The sequence below is a fragment of the Meleagris gallopavo genome, chromosome 7 (genome assembly GCF_905368555.1).
Source record: "Meleagris gallopavo chromosome 7, MGAL_WU_HG_1.1, whole genome shotgun sequence".
Lineage (NCBI taxonomy): Eukaryota > Metazoa > Chordata > Aves > Galliformes > Phasianidae > Meleagris > Meleagris gallopavo.
Window position 1 is genome coordinate 20,889,553 of NC_139410.1, and position 27,998 is coordinate 20,917,550.

Sequence of the window (27,998 nt, forward strand, 5' to 3'; positions counted from 1 at the left end):
AGCCTCCTCCAGGAAAGCTGTACAAGTGGGGCCTACTCAGGGACAGCACTCACCTCCCACCTCAAATCCCTCGCAACTGCTTGGTGTGAGTTTTGCTATTCCTCAAACTCAGACTGAGCCTATCTGGACCCTCTCAGACAGGCAGTTTTAAATACCCAGTATGAAAAGGTCCTTCAGATGCTGCCCCTGGCAGGAATGGGAGAGGGATGGACTGTGCTGGGTGAGTAGGTTTCAGCCAACCGTGTCCCCCAGCTCAGCCCAGCAGGGCCTTGGGCTACTGCTGGGTTCCCACCTCTGCTGATAGTGGTGCTCACCGAAAAACGCTTTCATGCACGGAGTGGTCTGTGCCAGGGGACAGATGACTTTATTTTCTTTAAAGGTGAATCACAGTTGATGCAGGCGTAACAACGTGAGCTTCTGAGCTAGGATTTCATGGCAGAGAGGACAAGTTGGTTTTATGTTGGTTAGGCTGGAGATGTGCAAATCCCCACCTTCACCCCCAGTGATGGAAGCTCTGCCCCCCAGCAGCCTCCTGGTTGTACTGCAAGGTACGTCACAGCCACACGGGCAATCGGGTGCTGAACAGACACTCAGCACTGCTACCACTGGGGGCTGAGAGCTACTAACAGGAACGAAGTCTTTCTCCAGGTCACAATGCAGACGAGCACTGTGCACTGCTGTTTATTACAGTACACACTGTTGACAGCCAGTCACAAACACGAGATATTTAAAATAGAGCAAATAACTGCAGAAAAAAACATTCTAAAAATTATGCAGGTATATTTTTTTTCCCCACAGAAAAAGGTCACCTGCAAACAAATCTTTAAAAAATGTTGTACTTTGCTGCTATAAAAATATTAATGCTAATTTTATCAAAAATCAGGGCTAAAAACTATACTCAGTTCAAATACCAAAAGCTCTGAGTCACCCATTATCATTAATATAAATTGTTTAGTAAAAAACCCATGACTTTTAACTTTGAACCCAATAAATCTATAAAATGTGCAAACTTAATCAAAATGCAATGTTTCAACTAAATGAATTAAATTCAATTGAGAAAATCATTCTGCATACTCAGGTTAGAACTGAAGTCACTGAGATTTCTGTGCTCAGGTTTTCCTCTGGCCTGTCTAAGCCGTAACAGACTTGAACAATCCTTCATAGCAGACCAGAAGGAAAGGTAAACCTTTCAATCTTTGATATCTTTAGGGACACTTCAGCCTTTTCTTACTCCATCCTTCATATTAATATTTTCCATGAAAGTAGTTTAACTAATGATTAATGCTAGAAAGGTACATTAACACAATTGTTATTTTTTATAACATTTTATAATACAAACTAAAAATGAGAGCCTACCTCTCCTTCGTGTTTCCTTCAATTAGAGAATCATTTCATTGGATATTGAGAAGAAATCCTAGCAGTACACCAATTTCTCTTCCAGATTAAAGACTTAATCCTGCAAATCTGTACTGATAAATATAATCATGACTTCGAGCCTATTCAGGTAAACATTAACTGGGGAAAAAAAAAGCTTTTAACTACAATCCCAATGGCAATATTGAAGCACAACAAGCAGAACGCGAATTACAGTACTGACTTACAGTTGCATTTTACCTTGTCAAACAACAATGAAAAAAAATGTGCTTATCTGACAATTTCAGTTAGTTCTTGTTACAAGAAGTCTTAATTCTTAAATTCTTAGCAAATCTATTCAACAGTAATAAAAAAAACCCAAATGTATGCAAAGACAGTGACCCACTGAATTCTCATATGTTAAGACTGTACTTTAAAGTGGGAATTCAGATGCCGAAGAAAATCTTCCTTAGATGTTAGAGATGGTGGGAAAACTTCTCGACAGAATTCACATACTCCACGCTGATTCAGCTCAGAGTCTATATAAGTTTGTGCCAGCAAATCATTGTCCTGAGGCTGCCAAATGAGCTAAAAGAAACAGAAAATGATTACTGCTGTAGTTTATGATGTGAATTACATTATGCTGTGGTTTACATTTATATTAAAAATATACCCGCCTCTTTAAACTAGGTTTACTTAACATATGCCTGGCAGAGGCATTAACTGGAGAATTCTCACTTAAGAAAGACAAGATTTTTTCTTTTTAAGTCCCATAGAGATATTACCTTTGCAAATACTTGATGTTTTAACATCTATTAATGATAAATGATGCAGTGAGCAGAATTCTGTAATATCGGTCTGATATCAATTCTTTTCTTTAACATCATAACATCTATTTTTTTTACTGTACATAATATCCATCTTTAGTACCATTTTTTTTAACCTTAAAATAAATATTTATTGTACAAAGGTAGTATGAAGTATTTCTATTCTTATTGGTATACATCTAATTTTCAGTTTACTTGCAAAACAATTAGAGCAATGTCATATGGTCTAAGTTACTTAATTGTTCTGACTGCCGTTTAGTGTAAACATGTCTCAGGTAGTCTCAGTTTTGGGATTCTTCCTGCCATGACAGCAATGAACTCAATAGCGCCATTGGAATATCCATCCATACTCAGGCAAGTCTGCAAACTATGCTAAATTTGGTTCAGCAGCTGTTGCTGCTCTTGCTACCTGAGCGAACTAGTTGAAAACCAGCAAATCTGTTTACAGACTATGGGGACATGAGGCTGAGTGTATGCCAGTTATACGGCTTGATAATAGCCAGGATTCAGAAATTCAGTTTTCAAAGCAAAGTTAAAAATAAAGTTTTGCTACTTCAGCATTAGCAACACACCCAACATAAAATACACAGCTATGTTACATGGCCAGGACAATTAGGTTTTGAGTAAACTGAAAATCAAATGCATGCTGCTGTGACTGCAAAGTAGACAGAATGGCAGCAAATTGGTATCAGATCTATGTGGGACTGGAACATTGAAAGGGAGAACGCCCTCCAGTTTTTTGGCTCACCTTTTTTCTCTATTACTTAAATCACATGTGGAAAGGTGAGTAAGAATACTTCAGAAAGTAGTTTCTTTTGAAATTCTGAAGTTCTAACTATCCTTTCTAATCCAAGAGTTTTAATTCTCAGGAAATTATCACGTAAAATACTTAGAATCTGTTGGACCCCCCTGCCATGGTAATTCACTGTACAATGAATGTGGCTTTCACAGTGGTTGATCCCTGTATTTAAACCAGCTGCAACTTCCTGAAGTCAATTCCTCGTGCTCTCCGTATTTAAACAGTGTTTAGCTTATCAGACAGCGGTAGCAGATTTACCATCTTTCATTATGGTCAGCAATCCATATAATTAAATTGGCTAATTAGTAATTAAGTGCAATCACACCACTTCTTTTCAGCTAAAAGAGCCTACTTACTGTATATTGCTGGTGTAAATTGCATATTAAATTTTCTAGACACAGACACACTCAAACATCCCTCCAGGAATGTGTTTAGAATTATTTGTTTTTAATATCAAATCACGTAAATTGCCATTTAAAAATACATATTATTGTAAACATCCCACCAAGGACACAATAAGATTTCCAGTCTTGGATGACACAGAAAGAAAGATACTCATCCAGCAAAATGCTGAAACAAGCACTTAACTTTAATTTCTTGCTCTGAGTGTTCAGCATGTGCTTAAAATGCTTTTCAGAACAGAGATTTATTTAAGCAGATGTTTCATTACTAAAACAAGATTAAGATCAATAGACTACTGACTTGATTTATAATCATGAACATTCTTAGAAATGTTTTTGGCTGAAGCAACCCCCGCAAATTGTGAATACTGGTAAACATAATGCATCTCTGTGCAAGTCTCAATTAACAGTAGTCTGTAAAATCCTAGGTCCACTAATAGCCACGCTTATTTTAATCTGCTGCTCTTTTCAGTCACTCTTTTTTTTTTTTTTTAAGTTACATCCGAAGAAAACAGTACTGAGTTTTCACATTTAGTATCCACAAAGAAGGAAAGAGCTAAATTTATTACAGCAACTGAGAGCAGTTCCAAGAACTTACTGTTGCCAAATCTACTGCATTTATGGGGTTTTCCATTTTATAAGTTAACATATGTAGTAAATACTTGAAAGTTTTATTTACACTAGGAAAAAAATAGTCAGGTATCTCATTCCTCCCCATTGGAGCTTTACCAGTGGCACGGATGATGGCACTGGAACTACTCCCTAAAAATGTCATAAAAATCCCAGGAACAAATATTATTCACAGTTGTTGTTGTTTTAATTTAATACAATAAATAGATATGTATACAAGTAACATTAAAAGGAACCTACTGTTTTAATCTACATATATATTATCTGTAAATCCAATTCACTGGGAGTTGGAACCGAGACCCATTCACTAGGAAAAGTACATTAAAAACTGTTTTGTAGGCAGCTAATTAAAGGTGATGGATGTTGAGAGAGAGAGAGATGTATATTTAATAAATTCTAAAGTAATATTGGCTTAGTTCAAACAAATTTCTGGATAAGATGCATTTTGATCTGTATCCTGTATGTTCTATTGTGCTACGTAGATACGACTTACTAACACTGAAATAGTTTCTCATTGCCTTTTTCCCTCCAGAAGTTACACTTACTACATTTTTTCCACAAAGTAAATAATTTACATTTGTAGTGGTGGTCCCAAATTAATTTCTTTATTGCAGAAATACCAACGATCAAACCAAAGCCTTATTGCTATTCAACCACAATTTTTCTCTACTTTTTGAAGCTGCGTACTCCCCTATCAATTCATAATCACATACCAGCTGTTTCACCGGCTGTAATATACAATGCAGGGTGCCATCTATTGAAAAATGAATACACAGACTACCTAGTGAAAGAACACGCTGGAGAGAAAATACAGATAAAGAGAAGAGTAACAAGGAATGGATTGAATGCTCATAGCTCTGCAGGAATTCTACCAGTAACAAAATAAGTGAATTAATTTGTTTAACTCAGGGACAACTTAACAGAAGATCCAATGAAATAAAGCACAATCAAAAATACCCCCTATGTTACAGACAGGTATTTAAAACACATTTTAAAAACTCAGGCATATAGTTCAAAATAACAGAAACAGTAAACTTTCTGTAATTTAAACTTTCATTCAAAACTGATTTGCAATGGAAAACTGAACTTAGTCTGAGTAAGTTTTAGCAGAGGAAATCATCATAAGTAGGATGTCCTACAGGTGCTTTCCAAACTCTAGTTTTGCATGTCATGAAGTGATAAAATTGAGAGATAAAGCTCTTTTGCTGCATGTCATTAGGAAAAAAAACAAAATCGTATCAAAGTAAATCCACCCTCTCCAAATTCCTAAGCATCACTATTTGTGTAGTTTTGAGAAGCTCTCCTTTCACGAGGTCTGAGAAAAGCCTCAATAATACAATAATTAATAAATCAATTGGAGTCTATAAAGGCCTGCAATAACTATGCGAACAATTTCAGTCGAGACAGAATGCTACACAAAGGAAGCGAAGTATTCAGAGACACGACTGATAGAAGCTGGCAAACCGTTGTTCTGCCTTACAGTAATTGGGCCTTGCCTTCAGGAACTTCCCTAGACTTTGAGTAGTTAGGACTTACATTCAAGCTCAAAATACCTACGTAAACGTGAATTATTTTAGTGTACTCCAATACATTTGTCAAAAGAAATAATTACGCTTTCCTACTTGACTGCTTAAACTATGACAAACATATTTTAAGTTGTCGTGGACAGCAGGAATAGGATTCTGTTTATAACTCTGATCCAGATAAAAAGTAGATCTTTTTTTTCCACAGTGTATGTTAATGTTTAGTTTTCTAATTAATTCATCATATTCTCTGATGTACACTTGAAACAATTAAAACAATTACACACCCTATTTTGAGATAAAGGGTAGAGAGAAAGAAAGTGACCTACCTGACAGTTTAGGATTAACAAAAGCTTTGAAACAAATACAGAAGCAGTTAATATCTACACAAAGTGAAATTTGGGTGCATATCTATTTCAAGTCTTGTCCTATTTCCCTGGAAAAGAGCCCTGTACACATATTTCAGCATCAGTGAGAAGAACTGGCAAAATGTATTGTCTAAAACAGAAGACTGGTGAGCTATCTCAGAATATGTTAACCAGTCTCAAAGACCTTAGCAATACGGTTGATTGCATCATTACCTTCTTTCAAAGTCTACAGTATTTAGAGAAAGATACCTGATGAGGACCTCTGACGGTTGTTCCAGCAGCTTCTAAAGAAGGAAAAATCGCTTCAGGTGCACCTTGGCTTGCGTGCTTAGATATAAACGTGAAAGCAGTGTCTGCTGTTTTCAAGCATGTTTTGTCACGAGTATTTTCTATGGGCGTGTTTGCATGATTTGGAGGATTTGTTTTGTCAACAGTAGTTAAGCTTTGTAAAGCTGAGGTCACGAGATCAACTCCATGAGCTTCAAATGAGTTAGGTTCCAATTTACTGAGGTTAACAGCACGGTCTCTGTGCTCCCGGTTAAAATGATGATCTTGAAGCATGTTTTCAGCTATACCAGAGCAAGGAACTGTTACTTTTTCCTGAGTGCTCTGCAAGAAAGCAGAGTCATTGTCTGTAGGTGGAAACTTGACATTAAATTTAGAAAGTGATTCTACAGAGTTGTTGTCCTCATCTTGGCCCACTCCTCTTGGTGTGATAGATGTGATGCATGATGCACCTCTATTTATATCCTGTATAACCCGAGGCTTAAAAAGCTCTTCTGCTTGTTCATCAGTTTTATCAGTACACTGTATTGGCATGGAAAACTGTATTTCTGCGAAGAAAGAATGAGGAGAACATTAAGAAAAATATCATTATTAATTTGTGATATTTTTCCCCCCATGAGATTTTTGATTTTCCTTCTTGGCTTTTAACCTTTATTTTGCCTCTTTGAAATCGGTTCAAGGTGTATTTCTCTTTCATAAACATTCACTCTGACTCCAAAAATATCAGAATAGAAATAAAAGAAAATAATTCTGTATTAATAATTATATTTCTCTTTGATTTATGGCTACAAACATTTCCATTTAATTGTAACCTATGTCATCCCATACGCTTAACATATACTTGCATGTTCTGACAGAAATAAAAGTTGGAACTGAAAATATTTCACACAGTGCCGAGAACATTCTAGGCCTCGTGAACAGGATTTGAGAAGGCATTCAGATACCAAACTCCCAGCAAATTCCAAATTAGGAAAATATTTAAACTGAGCAGCTATTCAGAAGAGGGATCGTATTTCCCCGTGCTTCAAGAATCTCATGTTCATTTTTGGCACTTTGTACATTCATTGTACAAAGATCTTCTGATAGCAGTCAGATACCACAGCAAATGTGAGCCACAGAAGTGATAGAAGTCACACAGGTTAAATCTATATGATGTAAAACTTTTTGCACAGATGAGTTAGGCATATTTTTAAATAAAATAAATGAATTCTGGAATAAACTGCCAAGCACCCACTCCTCAAACAATAAAGTTTAGTAGTGTACACTCAGAATGTAACAATACAGTTTCAGCTTGGCCCTTTGCAGCTACAGGCTTCAGAGACAAACTTAAATTAGAAGCAAGTGCTGGAATTTATGTATTTGCTTTAATGATGTAAATTTGGCAAGTACTTTTTGAAATCACTTAAGAATCTGACCTTACTATCAAGCAAAGCTAGTAAGAATACCCACAATAGCCTTCATTACATTAAATATAAGCATTAGCAGAGCTGGATGTCCAGGATCTCTTCCATCAGCTGCATAAATCAAGTCTGTCTTTTGTTTTCAAGAAAGTCTTGAGTTAAGCTCTTGTCCCACATAACTAAACACCATGTAAAAGTCTGAATGAGGAAGTCCAGAAAAATCAGCACTCCGACTGTCCTCGGTTCAGAAGTTTTCCTCTAACAAATATGGGGCTACAGACATTTGTAACAGACATCTTTTGAACTGACAGCTAAATTAAAAGCAAGCAAGTTCTGTATTTCACACAGTACGATGGGATATCACATATAGTAAGTGCCTGCCTCTCACTCGAAGGGACAAAACAATTCTAAGAGTTACTGATGTGACGACTGTCTTCATAGCATGTGATTTGGAGCATTCGTCATAGAATGCCAAAACTGGCGGTGCGTTTTCTTGGTGAAATACTGAGCACCATGTGAACAGACTTGAAAAAGGCAGATGGTAAACAGTGGAAGTACTTCTATGTATGTGTAATTTACAGTATTTTCAAATATAAAGCAAAGCTTTCAAACAGTTGAATCACAATAAGAGCTCAAGTATGATATTACCAGTTTCAGGTTCTGGCTTTATTTTAAATTTACTCAGTTGGTCTGTTTGTTCTCTGGCTAGCATACATATTCGATGACACTCTTCTTTCATCTCCTGAAAAATAGTCTCCAGATTCTCCCTAGAAGATTGAAATTGTAAATTAGACCCTCAATCAATTCAGCTTGTTGCGACCTTTATTGTAGTCACACCCACAAACCAGAGAAAAACAATAGTGTAAGCTACTTTTCTTGGATACCTTGTTCTTCAACATATGTATATACATTTCTGTTCTCAGAAAAAAAGCAAGCAGAAAAGGGAAAAACAATATAGTCAAGGAGCCATTTAGTCATAATATAGACACACATCCAAGTTTAGGGCCTGACTCTGCAAGGACCCAGAGACAATCCAGTCTTTACACTTTTTTTCCAGCTTTCTCAGGTATCAGTGGAACAGCTTGTGCAAGACTCTGCTTATATTCCATTCTAGGCAAAATAGGGCACTACTGCTGCTATGAACATTAATTAATTTTTTTTTTTTTAATTTTTTTTTTGGTCTTCAGACTTTACAGGACAAGGAATACACAAGTGTTTGTTACTGCTCCTTCCTTCTCTGTCTACCTCACATCTTGGAGCTGTGCTAGTAAACTTATTCCTCTGCTTTATAAGACATGACTCGATTTCTTTCTTTTTTTCCTTTCTTCCTCTTTTTTTTTTTTTTTTTAGAAGTATTTTTTTTATTACATCTTCTCTAGATCATATGATCATCCAAAATTTAGTTATCTGCACTAAGACTGATAGACATTGCTCTTCATGCTGATTTGAGATTTTTTTTGCCCTAAGGCACCAGACATTATATTCTGCATAAATTTCCATTGAGAAATTTTGATAAATTTGCTGAATACTTCATATTTCTAAGCATAATAGCACAGATATTATAAAATTGACTGCAATGATGAAAAATCTAAGTCTGCGTGTATCTTTGTCTCAAAAAAAGCTCGGAGGGGTTGTTTTTCTTTACCTCGATACATTGTTTTCCTTTCTATTGCTATTCATACAGCAATCAGGAGTGCCATGAGTTGTTTTCTTACTCCACCTGTGCTTCTCTTTTTGAAGACAAATGTCTATCTGGACCTCATTTCAAAAAAGAAACCCTATAGAAGAAGCTAAAGTTCTGACCATTTTTCAAGTGTGGCAATAAATAATGGGAACATTCTCTTAATGTGTTTTTAATTGGAGCATTAAAATATACATATAATTAGATGAACCAATCTTCATTTGCTAGACGTGTGTGATAACAATCTTTCTACAGAAAAAAAGTTATATTAGAATCACAGAATTTTTTGAGTTGGAAGAAACCTTTAGAAGTCATCTAGTCCAACTCTCTTGCAGTGAGCAGGGACACCCACAGCTCCATCAGGTGCTCAGAGCCTGGTCCTGCCTGACCTGGAGTCTCTCTGAGGATGGGCATCCACCAGCCTTCTGAGCAACCTGTGCCAGTGCCTCACCACTCTTATCATAAAACACTTCTTCCTTATATCCAATTGAAATCTCCCCCTCTTTTAGTTAAAATAATTTCCTCCTGTTCTATCACAACAATAAAGAGTCTGTTTGCCCTCCTTTCTATAGCCCCCTCCTTAGAAAGGCTGCTCTCAGGTCTCCCTGGACCCTCCTTTTCTCCAGGCTGATCAGCCCCAGCTCTGTCAGCCTGTCCTCATCAGGGAGATGTTTCACCCCTTGGATCATTTTTGTGGCCCTCTGGATGCACTTTAACAGCTCTACATCTCTCCTGTACTGAGCACTCCACATCTGGACATGTGCTCCAAGTGAGGTCTCACCAGTGCAGAGTAAGGAAGTTATCTGAGAGGGAGACAGGCAGAAGTTTTTATTCTTTAAATATACATAAATAAAGACAATAAAGTCTTTATCACAGTCGTATTTCCCTTCTCTTATTATATAGAAGTAATGATTCAATCTAAAGATCCATCTGGTTCACCTAGTCTATGTCGGAGCATGGCCAAAATCAGATGCTTAGGCAAGATGGCAAGAATTCATAATACTTTTTTCCCTGATTATCTCCAATCCTTGTCTTCAAGAATATTTGACTTGACTCTAGCAAAGGTTGTAAAAAGCAGTGTTACTGTCTATCTCACGAAAAGTCCAAACCTAAGAGCATGGTCAATATCTTTCTCAAAACACTGGCTAAAGGAAAAATGTTTGCTTAGGAAATATACTGCTTTTGGTCCCTTGGTCATTGTCAGGGTTGGATAGTTTCAGTTTACAGATAAACCTGGTTTCAAGCCCTCTCATTTAGGACAAGAATTATTTCTTCACGCTATCAGACCTCCTCCTGTCAGTGCAGCAGGCTACTCTGCTGTGCTGCCATCAGTTAATCCATTACAGTTGTATGTTCCTGTTCTGAAGAAAGCTAATGCAAGGGAGTTAATGCTTATCCAAAACCCAGCATTAAAGTCCACTGTAATATCCCGCAGAGCTTAACCTCCTGCTGAACCCAGCAGCTATTCTTCTTCTCAGCTTATCTGCACATACTTGCAAAGCTCTTTTGTGATTCTACATGGCTTTATTTCCTTCCAACATCAGCTCTTTGACCTCTGGTGCTCTCATGCCCTGCTGCTCCCCAGTACTTTTTAAGGTACTGTGCAGAAATGATGGAAAATGAGAGGTCATAATTAGTAGCGGAAAAGACAATTGTAAGTAAGTTGCAGAAATAATGCAGAAGTATTTACCTTTCAGGCAAAGGTGAAATACCAGAAATCCCTATAGATAATTCAGGCTTATCTGGAACAACTTTCTTACTTTTCACCTTGAAGTAAAACATGAAATTATGGATGACAGGTTAGCATATTCATTTTGCTCTTCAGCCTGATATGATTAAAAACGCCGCAGTACCCTTCATCCAGTCCTTCCGGAAGCACTCAAAACATTCACAAAACAACAAAAGAATTTTTTTAATTATTTCTGTGAAATCTCTATTTTTAGTTCATCTTTTAGCAACTCAGTGTGGCATTCCTCTGCTCATACTTCCTACAATGAAACTGGTTCTAAGAATCTTCCTTTGCTGTAAGTTTGTTTCAATCATATATAAGATTCAGATTATGTATTATGTATAAGCTCGTTACTGAGGCACCCAGAAATTCCAGCTCTTAGAAAAAAAAGTAATCAATTTATTCACAAAAACAATCAATGAAGACATCAAAAGCGATTATGTCAAGAGTTCCCTCGGGTTTTCAGATGTTCTTAGCTTTGACTACCACCTTGTGGTTCGTTCTAGCATTACATTCCTTTAAGTCAATGCCAGGTATTAAAAGATTTTACAATAAACGGCCATTAAGCTGCAGTTCCACTAAATCTATGTTACCAGATGGCCTGGATATGTTCATATGTGCTCCACACCAGACTCATAACATGAATATGTCTGTCAAATTAGCTGGTTTCAGTGATACATTGCTTATAACCACTGATTGTAGCCTACCTGGTGGTAAAGTGCAACTGCGGCTCCTATTGGCACATTTGAGCTGCTTTATTCCTAACAGCGTTGGTTACAAACGTCTGCTGTGAGACAAAAATGCTTGGAAAGTCTGATAGCAACAAGTTCTGTGTTGCTGCGCTCACTCTCTTACCTATATTCAATTTAAATTAGCTAGCTAAAAGGCATTTACAAGATTACATATACACCAGCAATCGCAGTATAGCTATCCCCAAACTGTATTTCACCCCAGATGCTATTCGGTAACAAAAAAAGAAAAAAAAAAAAGAAAAAAAAAATCAACTCAATCTTGATGAAAACAACTCCCAACTGAAGATTATAAAACTGAAATGCTGATCTCCAGTTTTTGCAAATGCAAGTATAATGATGACAGAAATTAAAAATAACTAACATAAAACCAACCAATGTGTTGAATAGTTCAGAATTTCCTATGTGCTTTACGTGCTTTAAGAATGTCCTAATAACGATATAATGTTGAAATTTAAAATCATTTTCTTAGAATCATTAGCATAAACATGTTTGAAAAGAGTAGTATTTTACAGAAGATGGGTTTTTCATTTCATCTCCACTTGGTTTCTAATCTTACCTCTATTTTGTATGTTGGCATCTGTGTACCCTTTTGGACGTCATTTAATTCTTTCAATTTGTTTTTCAGAGTTCGTATTTTGTCTTCTTGGTTGGAAATAATAGACATAAGCTTCCTTTCCTTTTGACTGTTTCTGTCCTCAAGTTGCTTCAATTTCATGCTCTCATTTTCTAACTGTTCCTAAAAAAACAATTTAAGAAATTCCAGTATATTTACTAGAACTGAGGTTTGTGAAATGTCACTATTCAGCGGTCCAAAAAAAGCTAAGTTGAACTTCTCCAACTTAAGTAAGGGACAGTCTTATTTACTACAGTATTAATTTTGAACTGATAGTAAGGATCTTCTACTGCTAAACACAGATATATCTGATCATATATGATTAGTCAAAACAATTGATTTTTCTGAATTTATGACAGTCGTATTAATGTTTTTAGTCATTTTACTGCTGAGAGTGCCCCTGAGGAATCCCAGACTCCGCAGATAAGAGAGAATTTGGATATCAGAAGGAGATTCTTCACTGAGAAGGCAGCTGGGCACTGGAATACGCTTCCAAGAGAAGTAGTCATGACACTGAGCTTTCTGGAGTTCAAGAAGCATCTGAACAACACTCTCAGATATATCAGATTTTTGTGTGGTCCTGTGTGGAGCCAGGAGTTAGACTCAGGATCCTTATTGGGCCCCTTCCAACATATGCTATGCTATGGAAGAGTCTGGGAAAAGGGGAATTCCCCTCGGTTGAGGAGAATCTGGCCAAAGAATGTCTATGCAAACTTGATGCACACACATCCATGAGCTCCAATGGGATGCACCCACAGGTGCTGATAGAGGTGGCAGAAATGATTGCCAAACCGCTCACTATCATCTTTGAGAAGTCACGGTGAAATAGAGATATGCCTGCGAACTAGAGGAAAGCCAGTGTCACTCCTGTCCTCAAAAAGGGCAAGAAGAATGAGCAGGGAAACTACAAGCCAGTCAACCTCACCTCCATCCGTAGGAAGGTGATGGAATAGCTTATTCTGGATGTCATCTCCAAGCAAGTGGAAAAAAATTGGTTATCAAGAACAGTCAATATGAATTCATCAGGGGGAAAATCATGCTTTACCAATCTGGTAGCCTTCTATGATGTCATGACTGGCTGAGTAGATGGGAGGAAAGCAGTGGATTTGGACTTCAGCAAGGCTTTTGACACTGTCTCCCATTACATCCTTGCAGGTAAGCCGTGGAAGTGTGGGATAGATGATTCGACAGAGATGTGGATTAAGAACTGGCTGGCCAGCAGGGCTCAGAGGGCTAAGATCAGTGGCACAGAGTATACTTGGAGGCCTGTAGCTAATGGTGTTTCCCAGCAGTTGGCACTGGGTCTGGTCTTTTCAACATCTTCATCGATGATATTATAATAGGTCATTAATAGTCTGTAAAAAGGTCGTGCAATGTGAAGAGGAAAGAAGAAAATAAAAAGAACACTTCTTTTGAGAAGAATGGTTGTTTTATTTACGAATGGGATCTAAATAGATTGACGTTGTCTGTTTGGAGATTAGATAGGTAAAGGTTAACCTAAACTATAAGATATCGAGATATTATCAGTGAGACAACCAAAATGAGACAATAACAGCCATGAAGGATCCATAGCTAGTCTATGCACACACATTGGGTGCTTAAGCATGGATGCGTGCACATACAGCTGAAACGACAGTTATGTGCCAAGTAGCTATTCTACCTACCTAAACTAAGTCAGAAAAATAGCATTGAAGGCAGTTTTTTCTTTAGTATCAGTTGTGACTTTATACAATAAACTTAACGTTAGAGTTTCAATGCAATTCTGGAACTTGCTGGAATCTCAGAGATTCAGATTAAACTTCTTCTCAGGGGGTTCAAAACACTGTCTAAAAATAGGCTGTTCCTATCCTAGAAAAAATCCTCTCTCACAATCATTTGCAGATATTACAAATCCATTCATTCAAACAATTCAAACACTTTTGAAGTGACAAGGTATTTCTGCTTTAGGTATTGCAAACTTCCTAATTTCTAAGGCTTAGGGACCTTTCCTTCCACACTTTGCACTTTTGGGGGAATACATAGAACTTACAGGACAGATCAAACACTTTCTGTGGTCTTCTAATATAGAATCTGTAATCTGCATCATTGTAGGTAAGAACCCAGGGAAGTGTGTGAATCAAATAGCAGCAAAAAAGGAAAAAATGAGAAAGATTTCTTTTCAGAACAGAACAAGGTGTCTGAAGATTTTAGGCCAACGAATCCTAAAGAACATAAATTTCTATAATTGATGCTGCAGCAGCTACATTTAATTTTTTCAAGAGGCACGAGAACACTAAAGGCACAAAAAGTAAAGAGCATGTAAAGGAAACATCTGATGAATGAGAAAAGACAATCATATTTATCAATGTGGGAAAAAATAGCTTCTATTAAGAGGAGATGGAGGCATGCATAAAAGTATTTTCAAAAGATCTGAAAGAAGAAAATACTTTGAAGAAAATTAAAGCAGAGACAAAAGCTGGACATTGTTTTACAACTAAATACTTTTCCATGTTATTTAAAGAGTACAAAAGTCTGAAAAACATTATGCAGCATGAGAATAAAAATAAAATCATAGTAGCTACAAAGACTATTTCAGTATTGTTCTGTGTATGAAAGAAACATGAAAGCATATAGAAGCTCAGCTTATGACCTCTTTACTTAATACATCAAGTCACAGTTAAATATGAACAGGGCTACACTGTTATTCTTCTACTAAAGACTAAATCAGAAATAGTTACCAGGAGGTACCAGGGAGATCTCTGATCATCTAAGACAAAACAAAACAAACATGAGATATGGTACGAGGAACTGATTTTTGCTGTTCCGGTTATAGGTGGGCAGTAACATTCCATGGTGCAAGTTCACAAGCACCAAGCCACACAGAGCCACTGTGTGGTCACTGAGTTCCCAAATATTCCCTGGTCAAATTCAGTTTTCATTAAACCAACCAACCAACCAACAACGAAAAAACCAATTGCATGCAGCTACTCTGGTCCTTTGAAAATAAGCTGCTTAGAAAGCCAAATACCTTGGGAAAAGCTTACGTCAAACACAACAGTTGCCCTTGAACAACTCTATCTTAACGACAGTAAATTAACTCTTTCACTGAACCTGTGATATAACATTGATCAGCACACAGCATTTATCCATTTGGAACTATTACAGCTCCAAAAAAAATATGCATCAAAGACTTTCAAAAGCTACTGGACAGCTAGGAGCACTGCAGTAACGGCCAGTAGCTTTCTTCCATTTCTTCCATCTTCTCCCGCAGGCAGGAGGGACAAGATTTAAGAGATGAAGAAAAGTTATGCAGGCATCAATGTTGGAAGAGCTTTTCAACAAGTTTCAATGAAGATATATCAGATTTAAGTCACCATTTTTGTGCAACTTTGGGATATCATCCTAGGAAAAGGGATGGAGATAGCTTTTGGGGATCTTGTAGTAATACAAGCATTCACAGCTCGATCATCTTACAGTTTCTAATACTGTCAGAGTTTGGATTTTGCAAACAATGTGGTAACATTATAAAGCGTGTTAAGTTTTTGGTTAATGCAATTGCAGGTATGCCACATAGCTGGTACCTGCTCAGTTAAGTACTTGGTTGCACAGTGTATCTTTTAAGAATGCTTGTAGTAGCACACAGCAAAGAGGTTATTTCTGTATTATGAAAAGATTAACTCTTCAAACCATGACACTTGTTTTGGGGAGGTTTATCTCACAGAACATTCAAAGTGGAAGGGACCTCAAAAGGTTCTCCAAATCAACCTACTAATCAAAGCAGGACAGATGTTTGACCAGGTCTTGAATTCCTCCAAGGATGGAGATGGAACAACCTTTTTTGAGAACCTTTTCCAATGCCTGTCTGTCCTCATGGTGAAAAATTTTCCCGTTTAATTAAGTTTGAACCTTTCACATTTCAAATGCTTATTGTCTCTAGCCCTCTTGCCATGCACAACTGTGAAAATAACCTCTATGGAGAGCTAGTAGCTTTCTCTAAAGCCAGTTCTTCTCCATGCTGAACGAGCCTAGTTTCTGCATCTTTTTCTCATGGGGTTTCTCAAGCCCCTGACTACTCCAGTGGACTCCTTGCTGAATTCTATTTTTTTCATTGTCCTTCCTGTATGGGAGGCATCCACAGTAGATATGATATTCCAGATGCAGTCTACTGAATGCTGAATAAAGGGAGCTACTCACTTCCCTGGGGTTTGCTAGCTGTGCTCCCAGGATGCTGCTGCCTTTTTTTGCTGCCGGAGCTCACTGCTGGCTCATGCTCATCTTGCCGTCTAGCAAGATCCCAGATCCTTTCCAGCAGAGTTGCTCCACAGCACAGCTCTCAAATTGTACTGCTGCAAAGACTGGTCCCTTTACTTTTCCCCTGAAGTGTGTTATAATGGCTTTTTTTCCCCCCCACGAATTCCTAAAATAAATAAACTTTAAATGATTTCAATGGAAAATGTTACTTACAGACTACTGTAAGTGATTTCAGGGAATATTACTGTTAATGACTTTCAACAGCTTAGCCACATTCATTATTTTTGGGCAGAGGTACGCTAAACAGATAAGAAAATAGGCGATCAATACTATAATTTCTTAAATCACAAAGCAAGGTCTAATTAGTGTTACAAAATGCATCCTACCAGTAAGCTAAATGCATAGACTTGTTAGCTACCATGAAAATCTTAAAGCACAGCTTTCTTTGCATCAAAGACAGAAAACAGTGACACCAGAGAAGCTGATCCTGATTCTACAAGATTGATATAGTAACTGCTCTTGGATATCCAAGTCATTTTATTCCCACAATTCTGAGCACAAAAAAGACTGCCATACATTATCATTCTTCTTATTATGCTAACAGCCCCCAAGACAAACATTTCCTGCAGAATAAAAAAATTATGTATATTATGTGCATCAGTCATTCCTGATACACAATTGCTTCCATCTTTTTGTGGCACATGAAATTCTGATCGTTATGCTTCATGTAGCATTTAATACTAAAGCTTCTGACCAAGGAAAATATGAGTGTGTCTTCTTGCCATAGGTATTGACTTTAGCTTCATGGTTTATGGACACTGATGGCTGACTCTATTAAAAACAGCACACAGAAGAAGCTTTGCTTGACACTGGTTAATTGACATGTCTCCTGGAGAACTTTGATACAGTAACTAGACACACATTCTTCCTTCTTAATAATGTTGAACCAGGCAGTACCTAAAAACAGCCTCAGAAAAAACAGCAATTCAGGTCCCTTTGGCCTCCTCAAGCAGGGAACTGAAGAAATATGGTAGTTTTGTATGTAGGGCCTAGTACTGACCACAAAGCCTGACTCAGCTATCTTTCAGTGAAGATGAATGAGAACAAGGAAAACATTTTATGACACACTGGCAACAACATTTGACAACAGCATATAAAATGGACAAGTCTGGCCAAGTTTTTGAAGCTGGAAGACAGAAAAGCCAATCCCTACCTCATTTTGAACTTCTGAAATGTAAGGCCTAGCCATACACCTATTACAATCAATCCGGCACTTCTGTTAACTGTGCTGGAAGATAGATAACAGTTTTCCAGAGAAACAATACTGGATTTAGCAGAAGACAGTTTCAATGGGTTTGGGTAAACCTAATTTACTATTCTGAATTAAACATTTTGCAAGTCTAAAAATTTCACTGGAAAAGTAGAATAAAGGACTTAATACAATAGAGGACGGTATTTATAGACATCATTAATTTGGTTTAGAGCAAAACGTGGATAGAATATGGTTAGAAAAAAATAGGCTTTTAAATAAAATACATAAACTTATAAATTTGAATATCTAAAAAAGGCCAACAATTTACTGAATTAGTGTACAATCAATGAATATACAGATTATAGTATGTTTGAGAGCTTAGCTTATATAATTATTATACTAGAGCAGAAAAGGACACTCACCCTATCCTGGGCTCGCATAAGAAGCTCCAGTGGAGTGGATCTCCATAAGAGATCCTTCCTCACTGCCAGTCAGCTCTTAAATGGGTCTAGGAGAGGTGGAGCCAGGCTCCACCCCTTCCAACAGCACAGGTGAATTGCCTTCACCCGTGCTCCCAGGGCTGACTCATTGCTCGCCTCAGGTGATTAATCAGAGGTTCAGGCTGTGATTCAGCAGCCCCATACAATTAGATACAACTGAATTAGTGGTAAGATGATTACTTTTTTTTTGTCTAACAGAAGTCAAAAGATGATGTCTTGAGAAGAGTACAATAAAGGAAGAGGCATTCATGATGCATCCATTGATAAATTCCCAGATTTTCATAGCCACACTTCCCATGTTTTTATTAACTTAATAGATTTATCTTCCAAGAAGTTGTCCAGTTTTCCCTTGAAACTTGAAGTTCTACTGGTTGACTGCTTACCACATGAAGAATTCTCTCTCTCTCTCTTTTTTTTTGTTAACCTGGCCCATAATAATAATTATTATTTGTACTTCATTTGTTCAGGAAGAGGGGGATTGTGCCCGATGTAAGTGCACATGGACTACATATATATAGTCTATTTTGCATGGAGTTTTATCAGAAATCTTTCCATTAGTGGCACAGATGAACCCAAATCCAAATGAACTGGATGAGAGGCAACCGCAATAACTGACTAAACCAAAATGCAGACAAATACAAATAACATATTCCATTAAGAAAATAGCACCTGAAACAATGACTCCTGGCTCTCATGCACTGACTGAAAAGTACTGTATAGATTGCATAATTTCTCAGTGTTTTCCCATATGAGAAGAGTACATAACACAGCTCACATTTTCAGTCATTATACAACTAAGTGCTAAGTGAAGCTACTGCCTTGGAGCGCTCAGAAACAAGATTGTGAAATATTAGGCTTGGTCACATCTCCATATGCAACTGTAAAGCTAAATAATTATCCAATTCAAGACAGAGAAATGCAAAAATATGCAAAGGTGTTCCATCAAAGAATTAACCCTTCAACTGCATTGTACTACAAATAAATGTGAAGTTTTGGAAAGACAGTTTAGGAAATGTAAAGTTTAGAAAAGCTTGTGATTGTATATTTTTCTATGTTAAAATCTGTAAAGATTCCTTTTTATTTAAAAAGTAATGTCTAGAAATCTTTGACCATAACAAATTTAAAATGTTAGCAAAGGCTTAGTTTTAAAGGAGGTTCCTTCAAGATAATTAAACAAACATCAGTAATCTACTGCAATTATTAATTAACATTTCTGATTTGAAAACTGCATTTCTGTGGATTTAGCACAGTATGTTTGTTCATAGCTATGGCGGCTTAGGAAACAAATTCTGAAATTAACTATTTTTAAATCCAGGACACGATAGTTATTGGTCTTTTTAAGGTTGCCCTACAGAGTCTCTGTTAGGAAGCTTCATACTCTAAACCAAGAGATTCCTTCATTACATGGCAGCTGTCAAAAACACAACAGAATGACTTAGAATAAGAACAGTGCGACTTTGTGCATCTCTGTCACTGTCTTTACTGAACATACAAAATCCACCCACAGTATTTACTGTCTATTCTACAGAACTGATTTATTCTTATTCCTGTTACTCTAAACAGGCTGTACTGAAAACTTCCATGTTATTTCAGTGAATAGGGAAGAAAAGACACTGTATTAAAGTCGTCTGCTTAAAATTAGACAAATCTCAGTTTTTCCAGAGCAATGGGTACTTTATTTACCTCTCCACACTCCTTGAGTGCAGATTCTCCACTTCTTGCAAAAACACACAGACTGGCTGCAATCTGAAAACTCTTCTGAGAGAATGAGGAAACACCTTGACCACTAGTTTGGGCAAGTATAGAAAAAGTAAGCAAGTTCCTACTTTCTAATCAAAATTATTATTCTAGGGAGCTGGAGCAAACAACAACTACACTGGGAAGTTTCAAAGACAGATGCTCAGTTCAACTAACTAGGCTACAGGGCACAATGCTCACACACTTTAGTTAAGAATCTTGTATTGGAAGAACAGTTCAAAGACAACTGTCTGTGGATTCTCACAGTATAATCACAGAACAAACGTAATCTTACACTCAGCACACTGCAGATGACCATACCTTTAAGAGTCTTTCTCTTCGCTTTGCTACATTCAGTTTTTCAGAGAGCTGACTAAAAGATAAGTTGGAGGTTTCAATGTCTTCATGCCTCAGAATGTAGGGATGTACATTACCTTAAAACAAAAAGCAGCTGATTGTCACTGTATCTTCCCACAGACAGCTTCTAAGTACAAGCAAAATAAACCCAATTGTGTGCTTACAGACAATGTGAGACTAATCTAGCAATAAGGAGTGTACAGGTATTCTTAAAAATAAAAGCCAACCGCTTTGCTAGAATTTATGAAAACCAGAAGTGTTAGGCTAGTGTGAATAAATATTAAATGAGCATGGCAGATTAACACATGCTTACAATGACTCTTTTGTATTATTTTTGTAGTACAGTAAAACAGTAGAAAATTATCAATCAGTGACTATTTGATTTGAAAGAGAATTATCTGCTTATAAACCCTTTAGTTATCCAATAAAATCAGTGTTATGAGACTTCCTGATGCAAAAGACATCTAACTATAGCATTCACGTCTAGAACAACCTATGGGCTAAACTTATTAGCAGATAGCTGTAAAGTTAATATGCAACGTGTTTTAATCTAGTGAATGATTTGAACCCATATTTTTGTAACTTCTTTTTTTTTTTAGTTCAGTGTGAGCAGGTTCTACATAAAAAGAAAATCTCACCATTTCTTGAAGAGGATACAGAAGTGTCGCATTTTATAAATAGATTCTGAAACGGCACATTTGCGTTAACTCTCACGTTCACAGAAAAGCATGATAGTGCTTTGAAAGATGTATATTGTGAAAGCTGAAGCCACGAAGTCAAAACTATTCATCAATGCAGCACAGCATAAAAAGAAATAATGTGCAGACTGGAGTACATACCTCTATTAGCATTCAGAGCAGCTAACTGTGAATTCAGTTTTGCAATAATGCTGTTTTGAAGCTCTATCTGTTCCTGCTGTTCACATATTTGCTGCATGTAGTTCTCTGTCTGCAAATATAATTTAATTAGCATTAATCTTATTTTGTTTTGACTAGGGGTCTCCTATTTAGCATATAAAAAACAGCTCTGATTTTTAAAGATGATTGTAGTTGTGGACCTCTGCACGAGAAACCAACTACAGCCACCTTTGGCAAGTCTGTACTTTTGAAACTTTGCTGACTAGAAAAGATACAATACTAAAAAAGAACTAATTTTCAGTAAGTGTTTCAATGACAGCAGTTATAAAGGACAAGATAGCTTCAGTCAAGGAGTGTTCATTCACAGCCACAGAACACATCAGGTTTAAAGTTAGAATTATTCTATTTATTTCTTCAAAATGCTGGTTGGTTAGCTTATCCACAGAAAGATATAAATTTCTTTCTCTGTCTTTTCTAACAAGTAAACAACATTGCTTATTCCATACAATAGATCCTTTGTAAGTAACAAACTGCCTACCTACATACCTCCTTTGATGTAAACTTATTTTTCTAACCTGAAAAATGGGAGAGAAAGCAAGCAAAAAAGTGGCCAATCAGTCCTATTCTTTATCTAATCAGAGTTGTGCTATCTCCAGGCCATAAAGATCCTAATAACCAGGCCATGCAGCGCCTAATAAAGCCACTCACATTTCAATGAAGTGTATAAATGTTGTTAGATGGCCAGTTAATTGAACAAATGGTGGCAGGAAGATGCTACAACTCAAAAACTATTATTTGGTTAGCACAGCCCTAATGTTGCAGTCACAGTAGCACTAAAAACGAGCGAGAAAACTTGTGAAATCCCAGCAAGAAAACTTACAGGGTTGCACTGAATTAAGAATATGCCTAATACTGAACAGGTCAACACTTAGCACAAAAGCAGGTACTTTTTCACTTCTATTTATAAAGAATCCATACTGATTTCTAATTCTCTAATCTCAGTCACATTTGAATTTCACACTCCTCTACTGCTCAATGTGCTTGTCTGCAAATTAGGCAGGAATAAACCTAGAAACAAAATTTATTTTAAAAGGTTGGGTAGTAGTTGTACTATGAGAGTTTATATAAAAAAAAAAAAAAAGTGATCAAAGAGCAGTACACTCCAGCAGCTACAAGAGACCTCATGAAGCAGAAAAATCACTGAGAACCAAATTGAAAATGTACAACAGCAATGTCTTGTCAACACTTCTGTACAGAGCACAGACATGACAGCTAAAACAGACAGAAGAGAAGATGCTTTTGACAGCCAGTGTGCACAAATTATTCCTTGAGTCAGATGGCAGCAACAAGTTACCAACTAGAAGATCTGCATGACAACCAACCATCCATCTGTATCAAACACCATCTGGCCGAGATGACTCTGGCTTCTGTGTGCTTGACATGGCTCCCAGCTCTAGAGACTGGCAAAACAAGTGGCCTATTGGTAACTTAAGTAGTAAACTGTTAACAACAGAATGGTGGACAATCCAACAGTGTGTGAAGGCCACACAATGAACAGAGGAATTTACTAGAACAAGGCACTGTATGAAGATGATTCAAAACCCATGAGTTTGGCTTAAAAAAAACTGAAAATGAACCCAAAACAAAAATACTCCAATTCTTCCTGAAAAGATACTTCCATTCTCTTCTGAAGTTATGGAATCCAACTACTGAAAGTTTGACTAAAGCAAAAATTTGGCCTAGTTGGTAATCCTTTATGAAGGGTTTTTGGTTTTTATTTCAGAACCAGAGAAAACATGAAGGGAAATACTGCAAACATTTAGTTCTCTTACCACTGATGATCTCACACACTTGCCTACCTTTCTTCTATGGACTTGAGAAAGGCTATCTCCTGACCTTGTATTCAGTGTCTTGTTTCTAGGGCAGAAATTTCTCTCACAGACATTTTAGATGCCCTGGAATTATTACCTTGATTGTTTTTTCTTAAAGTAATTAATTTTTCATCTTTTTTTGAAACATCAAAAGCAGTAAAAATTCAGAAGTGCTCCTTACAAATTAGAATGCCTCTAGAATCTGTTTCTTCTATTTCATAATTAAAGAACAATTGTATAGTTGTTTTTTTTTTTTTAATAAAACCAATGCATATTCTAATAGTTTTCAAATAAGTTTGCTGTAAATGTTGAAATAAAGCTCTACTGTCCTAATAGCTTGCACAGTGCTTAATACACCGGAGTCTTTAAGCTATTCACAATAATAACTCAAAAAATCACTTTTGAGTAAAGCAAATTAAACTTCAAAATGTACTTCATTAAAGATGGGTAACATACATATACTTCATTGCAGTTTACATTAATCCTTCTTCAAAACAGAAAATTCTTTTCTCACCTTTAATGTTTCAGGGGGAAAAGAAAAAGTTGAAACCCACCTACTACATTCACACCTTCGTGAGCTGCGCTGCAGCTTAATGGCCTGGTCTCATAACTGCAATTCTCAGCTCTAGTGCACTCAAGTGTGAGTAGCTGAAGTGAAACCGAAATCTATATGTACCACAATCCTCGACTGAAAGAATTGCTTTACAAACACAGCTGAGAACCCACCACATACTTTTTGCTGTAGTTCTTTCACAGCATGGTCCCTATCCATGCATGCTTGTCGATAGGCTTCGTAAGCTTTGTTAAGTTGCTCTCCAATGTTTTTGTCCATAACTCCCAATGTTGTTTCATCACTGAAAGGATGGTCAAATCAAGAGATCTGGAAAGTAATCAAAAGGAAAAAGAGAGAAAGCCAAGAAAAAGAAGTACGTAACTAAAAATACACATAACATCACTCTTTTATTATCAGCTTCAAGTAATGTGTGCAGTAATCCTGAGCATTAACTCACAAAACAGATAGAACTACAGCTTTGCTCATCTCAACATTTTAATTCTATGTTCAGGGGTACGTTCAATCATAAGCTAAGTAAAAACAGGTTAACAATGAATCAAATTCTGGACATACAGAATTTAAAATTGATGCAAATCACCAGTTACCTGATTTTACAGCATTTCAGACAGTTTAATGTTTACTCAATTATAAAATAACAGGAACCATTTAAACAAGCCAGAACAGAATGCAGCTTTTTGCATTAAACATTTTAAAGATAAGAATTCAATAACATTAGGTCACATCAACCTATCCTGCTCTTTGCCACACTTGAAAATGCCAACACACTCAACATTAAAAGTTGAATAAAACAAATTTTATCTAAACAAACAAACAAAAAAAAACCAGTATTCCCAACCAGTAAGAATTAGCAATTAGTTTTTCCATATTATTATCAACTTTTTATACTTTGAGAGCAATTTTATTATCCTGAAACTAAACCTGATGGTCACTGAGGCATAAAAGAACAATACTGACTGGTTACAGACTTCAGTTTCAAGACAGAATGAACTTTGGAAACACAGATGCTTTGCTTCTATAATAACAGATGACATAAATTTTACGATTTTAGATTAAATTTTATGATAAGTACAGTAGAGGATAGATGAGTGAAGTCTCAAATAAAAGCAAAAACGGGCCAATATTATGAAAACAAACAAACAAAAAAGAGCAATCCACAGCTCCTCTCCTAGTTAAATATTAGCATGGTTACCTCACAGTACAAAGAACGGACAGCCACTATCATCTATCACTGTCTTCTGGGTTCATGCAAAAACCACAGACACTCTTAGAGATAGTGGAGCTGTCAAGAAAACAAAGCAAGAAGGGCATGAGGATAACATATCTAAGACCCTGGTCAAAATCCTAAAGGACTACAGCTTTAAGTTTTGTTCATTTTTCTTGCTCTCGAATATCTTTAATGCTGAAAAGAGGTTCGACTTTCCTAAAAGATTCAATTGTCTACTGCACAGATGTTGTACCTTTTTGTCCTGTTAGCTTTACTGCAAAGATGTGTGCATATTGCAAAAGCAACTGTATCCCAATTGTATCTCAGGATGGCTGTACTTTATTAATAGCAAAGTGAATTCTTTAACAGGGCCTTTTGATACAATAAGTATTACAACAGTGAATGGGCTTCAACCCAGAGTACTCAAAGTTCATAGAAAATGAAGGCATTCATTTCATTCATGGCAATTCAAATCTCAGTTTGGAAAAAACAGTGCTTGAAACAGATACGTAACTTCCAGCCTTCTACTGACTGATTGACTGAATTGATGGAGACTGGGAATATTAACAAACAATCTTACTCTTATCTAGACTGCCGGTAGCAGGAGACAGAATTGTAGCACTACACCCAATTTTCTGCTTGGTAGATAATAAAAAAAACACTTGTTTGTAGTCCAACTCTATGGAAAGAGGTCCATGAATCTTAACGTACAGGTAGCTACCTAAAAGCCAGGCTCCATGTAAGAAAAGAGCAATAGAAATAGTCCGTAATGATATTTAAAAATGGAATTGCTACCAGAGGAATTGGTCCTGTATTACCCTATACCCTGGACACTGGCTTCTGCTTCCACTCCTCCCTTCTCTTTCCGCAAGCACAAGTGGCTTTACTGTAAAATGTATCAGCAATCCAAATCCAGCTTAAAACTAAACACTTAAAGGTGTTTTGGCTGTGCTATTTTAATGCAGGTCAGCTTCATGGACCACTTCAAACTACATGATAACACAAACACCTGTGTCAGTAGAAGGATGCCAACACAAGGCAGGAAACACCAGCGAAAGGCAGACAGAATTCCTGTTTTTATTCATAGCAGTGGCTTCAAAATTGTAACATAAAATCCTGGTTATGTAATGGCGATAAAAGCCTGCACAAACACAGAAGACGGTACTCCGCCTTCCCCCACGTCAGGTCATGCATTTTTGCCATCTAGTTGTACCGTGTCAGCATTTCTATGCTGCATGGTTGAGCCATGCCAGAGAACCAGCACCCTGCTGCCTCTAAATGAATAAACAAACTAACTGGACGGGGCTGCTGGAGCACAACTAACAACACAAGAAGGCAGTGGGAACATGAGATGAGCTGTGGGCAGGACTGCTGCAGTCTGGAGTCTAGGTTTAGATTGGATTTAACTGCTCTGTAGTCACCCTGAGTTGTCTGGAATAAATAGGTAATGTGAGAAACAATAATAACCAGAAATCCTGAAAATTTGAAAAACCGGCTCCTTTTTTTGCTTCTCCTTCATATGCATCATCCAGTTAGGAAGAAAAAAGTCACCAAAATATCCTCTCTATTTTAACCAAGCTTAGTTACGTTGCATCCATCGAACAACTGGAACACATTCAACTCAAAGCTGACAACCCTGACCGTCAACATTCTAGATTCATTAGATCCTGAAGACCACAGGCTGGATGTGGCTCTGGGCAGCCTGGTCTGGTGGTTGGTGACCCTGCACATGGCAGGGGGGTTGAAACTCGACGATTGTTGTGGCCCTTTCCAACCCAGGCCATTCTATGATTATTTCACCACTATTAACAACTTCATGGAGTCAGAGCAGAAGCAGCAATACAGAATGCTCTGTTTATTTTACCAAGGACAGAATTAGGGAGATTAACACCAGAGCCTGTCTGATAAGGGAGTCCTGTAAAAACAAGTAGCTGGGTGTTGTGTTGCCAGCTCCATGGCAATGAGAACACGAATCTCTGAGTAAAGTCTTGAATGCTGGAAAACAACTGGGTTGTGCAAATGGTGTAAGACAAATCTGTGTGTAAACAAATTCAGGGAAACCTGCAGAAGCTCTTAAAATCCTTGCTTCCAGCAAAACACATTTCGCTCATACAGGTGGAGAAAGACAGCAGCTGTAATATGAATTTTCCAATGCCAAAAAACCTTGATACAAAGATCAGCAACATTCTGCTGAAACTGCAGCAGCACAAAGCACTGCACACACGCTGAGTTTCCACTGTGCCTCAGAAAACACCTTCCATTCTGAAAAATAAGGTTTTAGCTAATTATGTGCATACAGGCTTTCATTCATAATGTACTTGCCTACCTCTTGTAGGTTCACGTGAGAACACAGATGCCATCCAGACACAAGTACTTCTCTATGTACTTCTGCTTTCAAAATAGTTTTTTTTCAACGGAAATATTTATAAAAGTTACACTGCCATCGTCTTAGGAGCTGGAAACCTGCAATCTCTTAGCAGCCACCAGGCGCAGAGCCCAGAGCGGCGGCGGTTCTCCCGGGCTCGGGGGACGACGCCGATTAGCGGAGAGCTGGGCCGCCCCAGTCGCCCCCGGCCGGCACTCGGCTCAGCCGCACGCTTCCGTCCGCCCCTCCGCTCGCCGCCCCGCTCCTTCCGCAGCCTTCCCAGCAGCGCCGGGGGCGGGGAAGGCCGCGGGCCCTTCCGAGGGCGCCGAGAACCGCTCGGCGCGGCCCCGTCCCGCTCCTGAGCCAGGTGGAGCGCCACCGGGAGGAACCGGCGTCCCCGGGAGCGGGGGGCGGAAGCGCGGAGGGGCGAGGGCGGGGCGGGAAGGCCTGCGGCCGGGTGCCACGGCACGCACCCCGGCTCGAGACCGAGCGCCCGTCGCTCCCTCGGCTTTAAAAACGACTCAGACTTACGAGCGCCTCGCGGAGCCCGCGGCCGCTCCCGACACAGGGCGCTGGGTCCCGCCGGAGCGCCTTAACCCAGGAACCGGAACTCACTTCCTGTTGTGCCTCTCCCCGCCCGCCCGCCATGTGACGGCTCCGCGTGCCGGGCGGCTGCCGGTCGGCGGCAAC

The 27,998-nt window shown here is 37.9% G+C and overlaps 1 protein-coding gene across 5 annotated transcripts; it reads right to left on the reverse strand.

Moving 5' to 3' along the window:
* Nucleotides 1–341: 341 nt before the first annotated feature.
* TANK (TRAF family member associated NFKB activator) lies at nt 342–27,971 on the reverse strand. 5 transcript variants are annotated; one of them, XM_085227731.1, is made up of 10 exons: nt 27,840–27,858; nt 24,929–25,018; nt 23,899–24,045; nt 21,277–21,385; nt 20,402–20,514; nt 12,305–12,484; nt 10,958–11,034; nt 8,235–8,353; nt 6,151–6,734; nt 342–1,941 (listed from the first exon to the last, which is right to left on the reverse strand). In XM_085227731.1, exons 3-10 carry the CDS (start codon nt 23,995–23,997, stop codon nt 1,774–1,776), a joined length of 1,449 nt encoding a protein of 482 aa, XP_085083857.1. In that variant the 5' UTR covers nt 23,998–24,045; nt 24,929–25,018; nt 27,840–27,858; the 3' UTR covers nt 342–1,773. The 5 variants fall into 5 exon arrangements, with proteins under 5 accessions (XP_085083857.1, XP_010711972.1, XP_085083855.1 ...); XM_010713670.4 differs by lacking the exon at nt 27,840–27,858 and adding an exon at nt 27,270–27,409; XM_085227729.1 differs by lacking the exon at nt 24,929–25,018 and having other exon boundaries at nt 27,840–27,971.
* Nucleotides 27,972–27,998: the final 27 nt, after the last annotated feature.

Coding starts and splice junctions, on each gene's coding strand:
- TANK (XM_085227729.1), bottom strand. CDS start 23,997: ATGGACAAAAACATTGGAGAGCAACTTAACAAAGCTTACGAAGCCTAT. Junction 12,485..20,401: donor GAAGAGAAAGACTCTTAAAG/GTATGGTCATCT, acceptor TTGTTTTTTTAG/GAACAGTTAGAAAATGAGAG. Junction 11,035..12,304: donor TGCCAACATACAAAATAGAG/GTAAGATTAGAA, acceptor TTTTACTTCAAG/GTGAAAAGTAAGAAAGTTGT.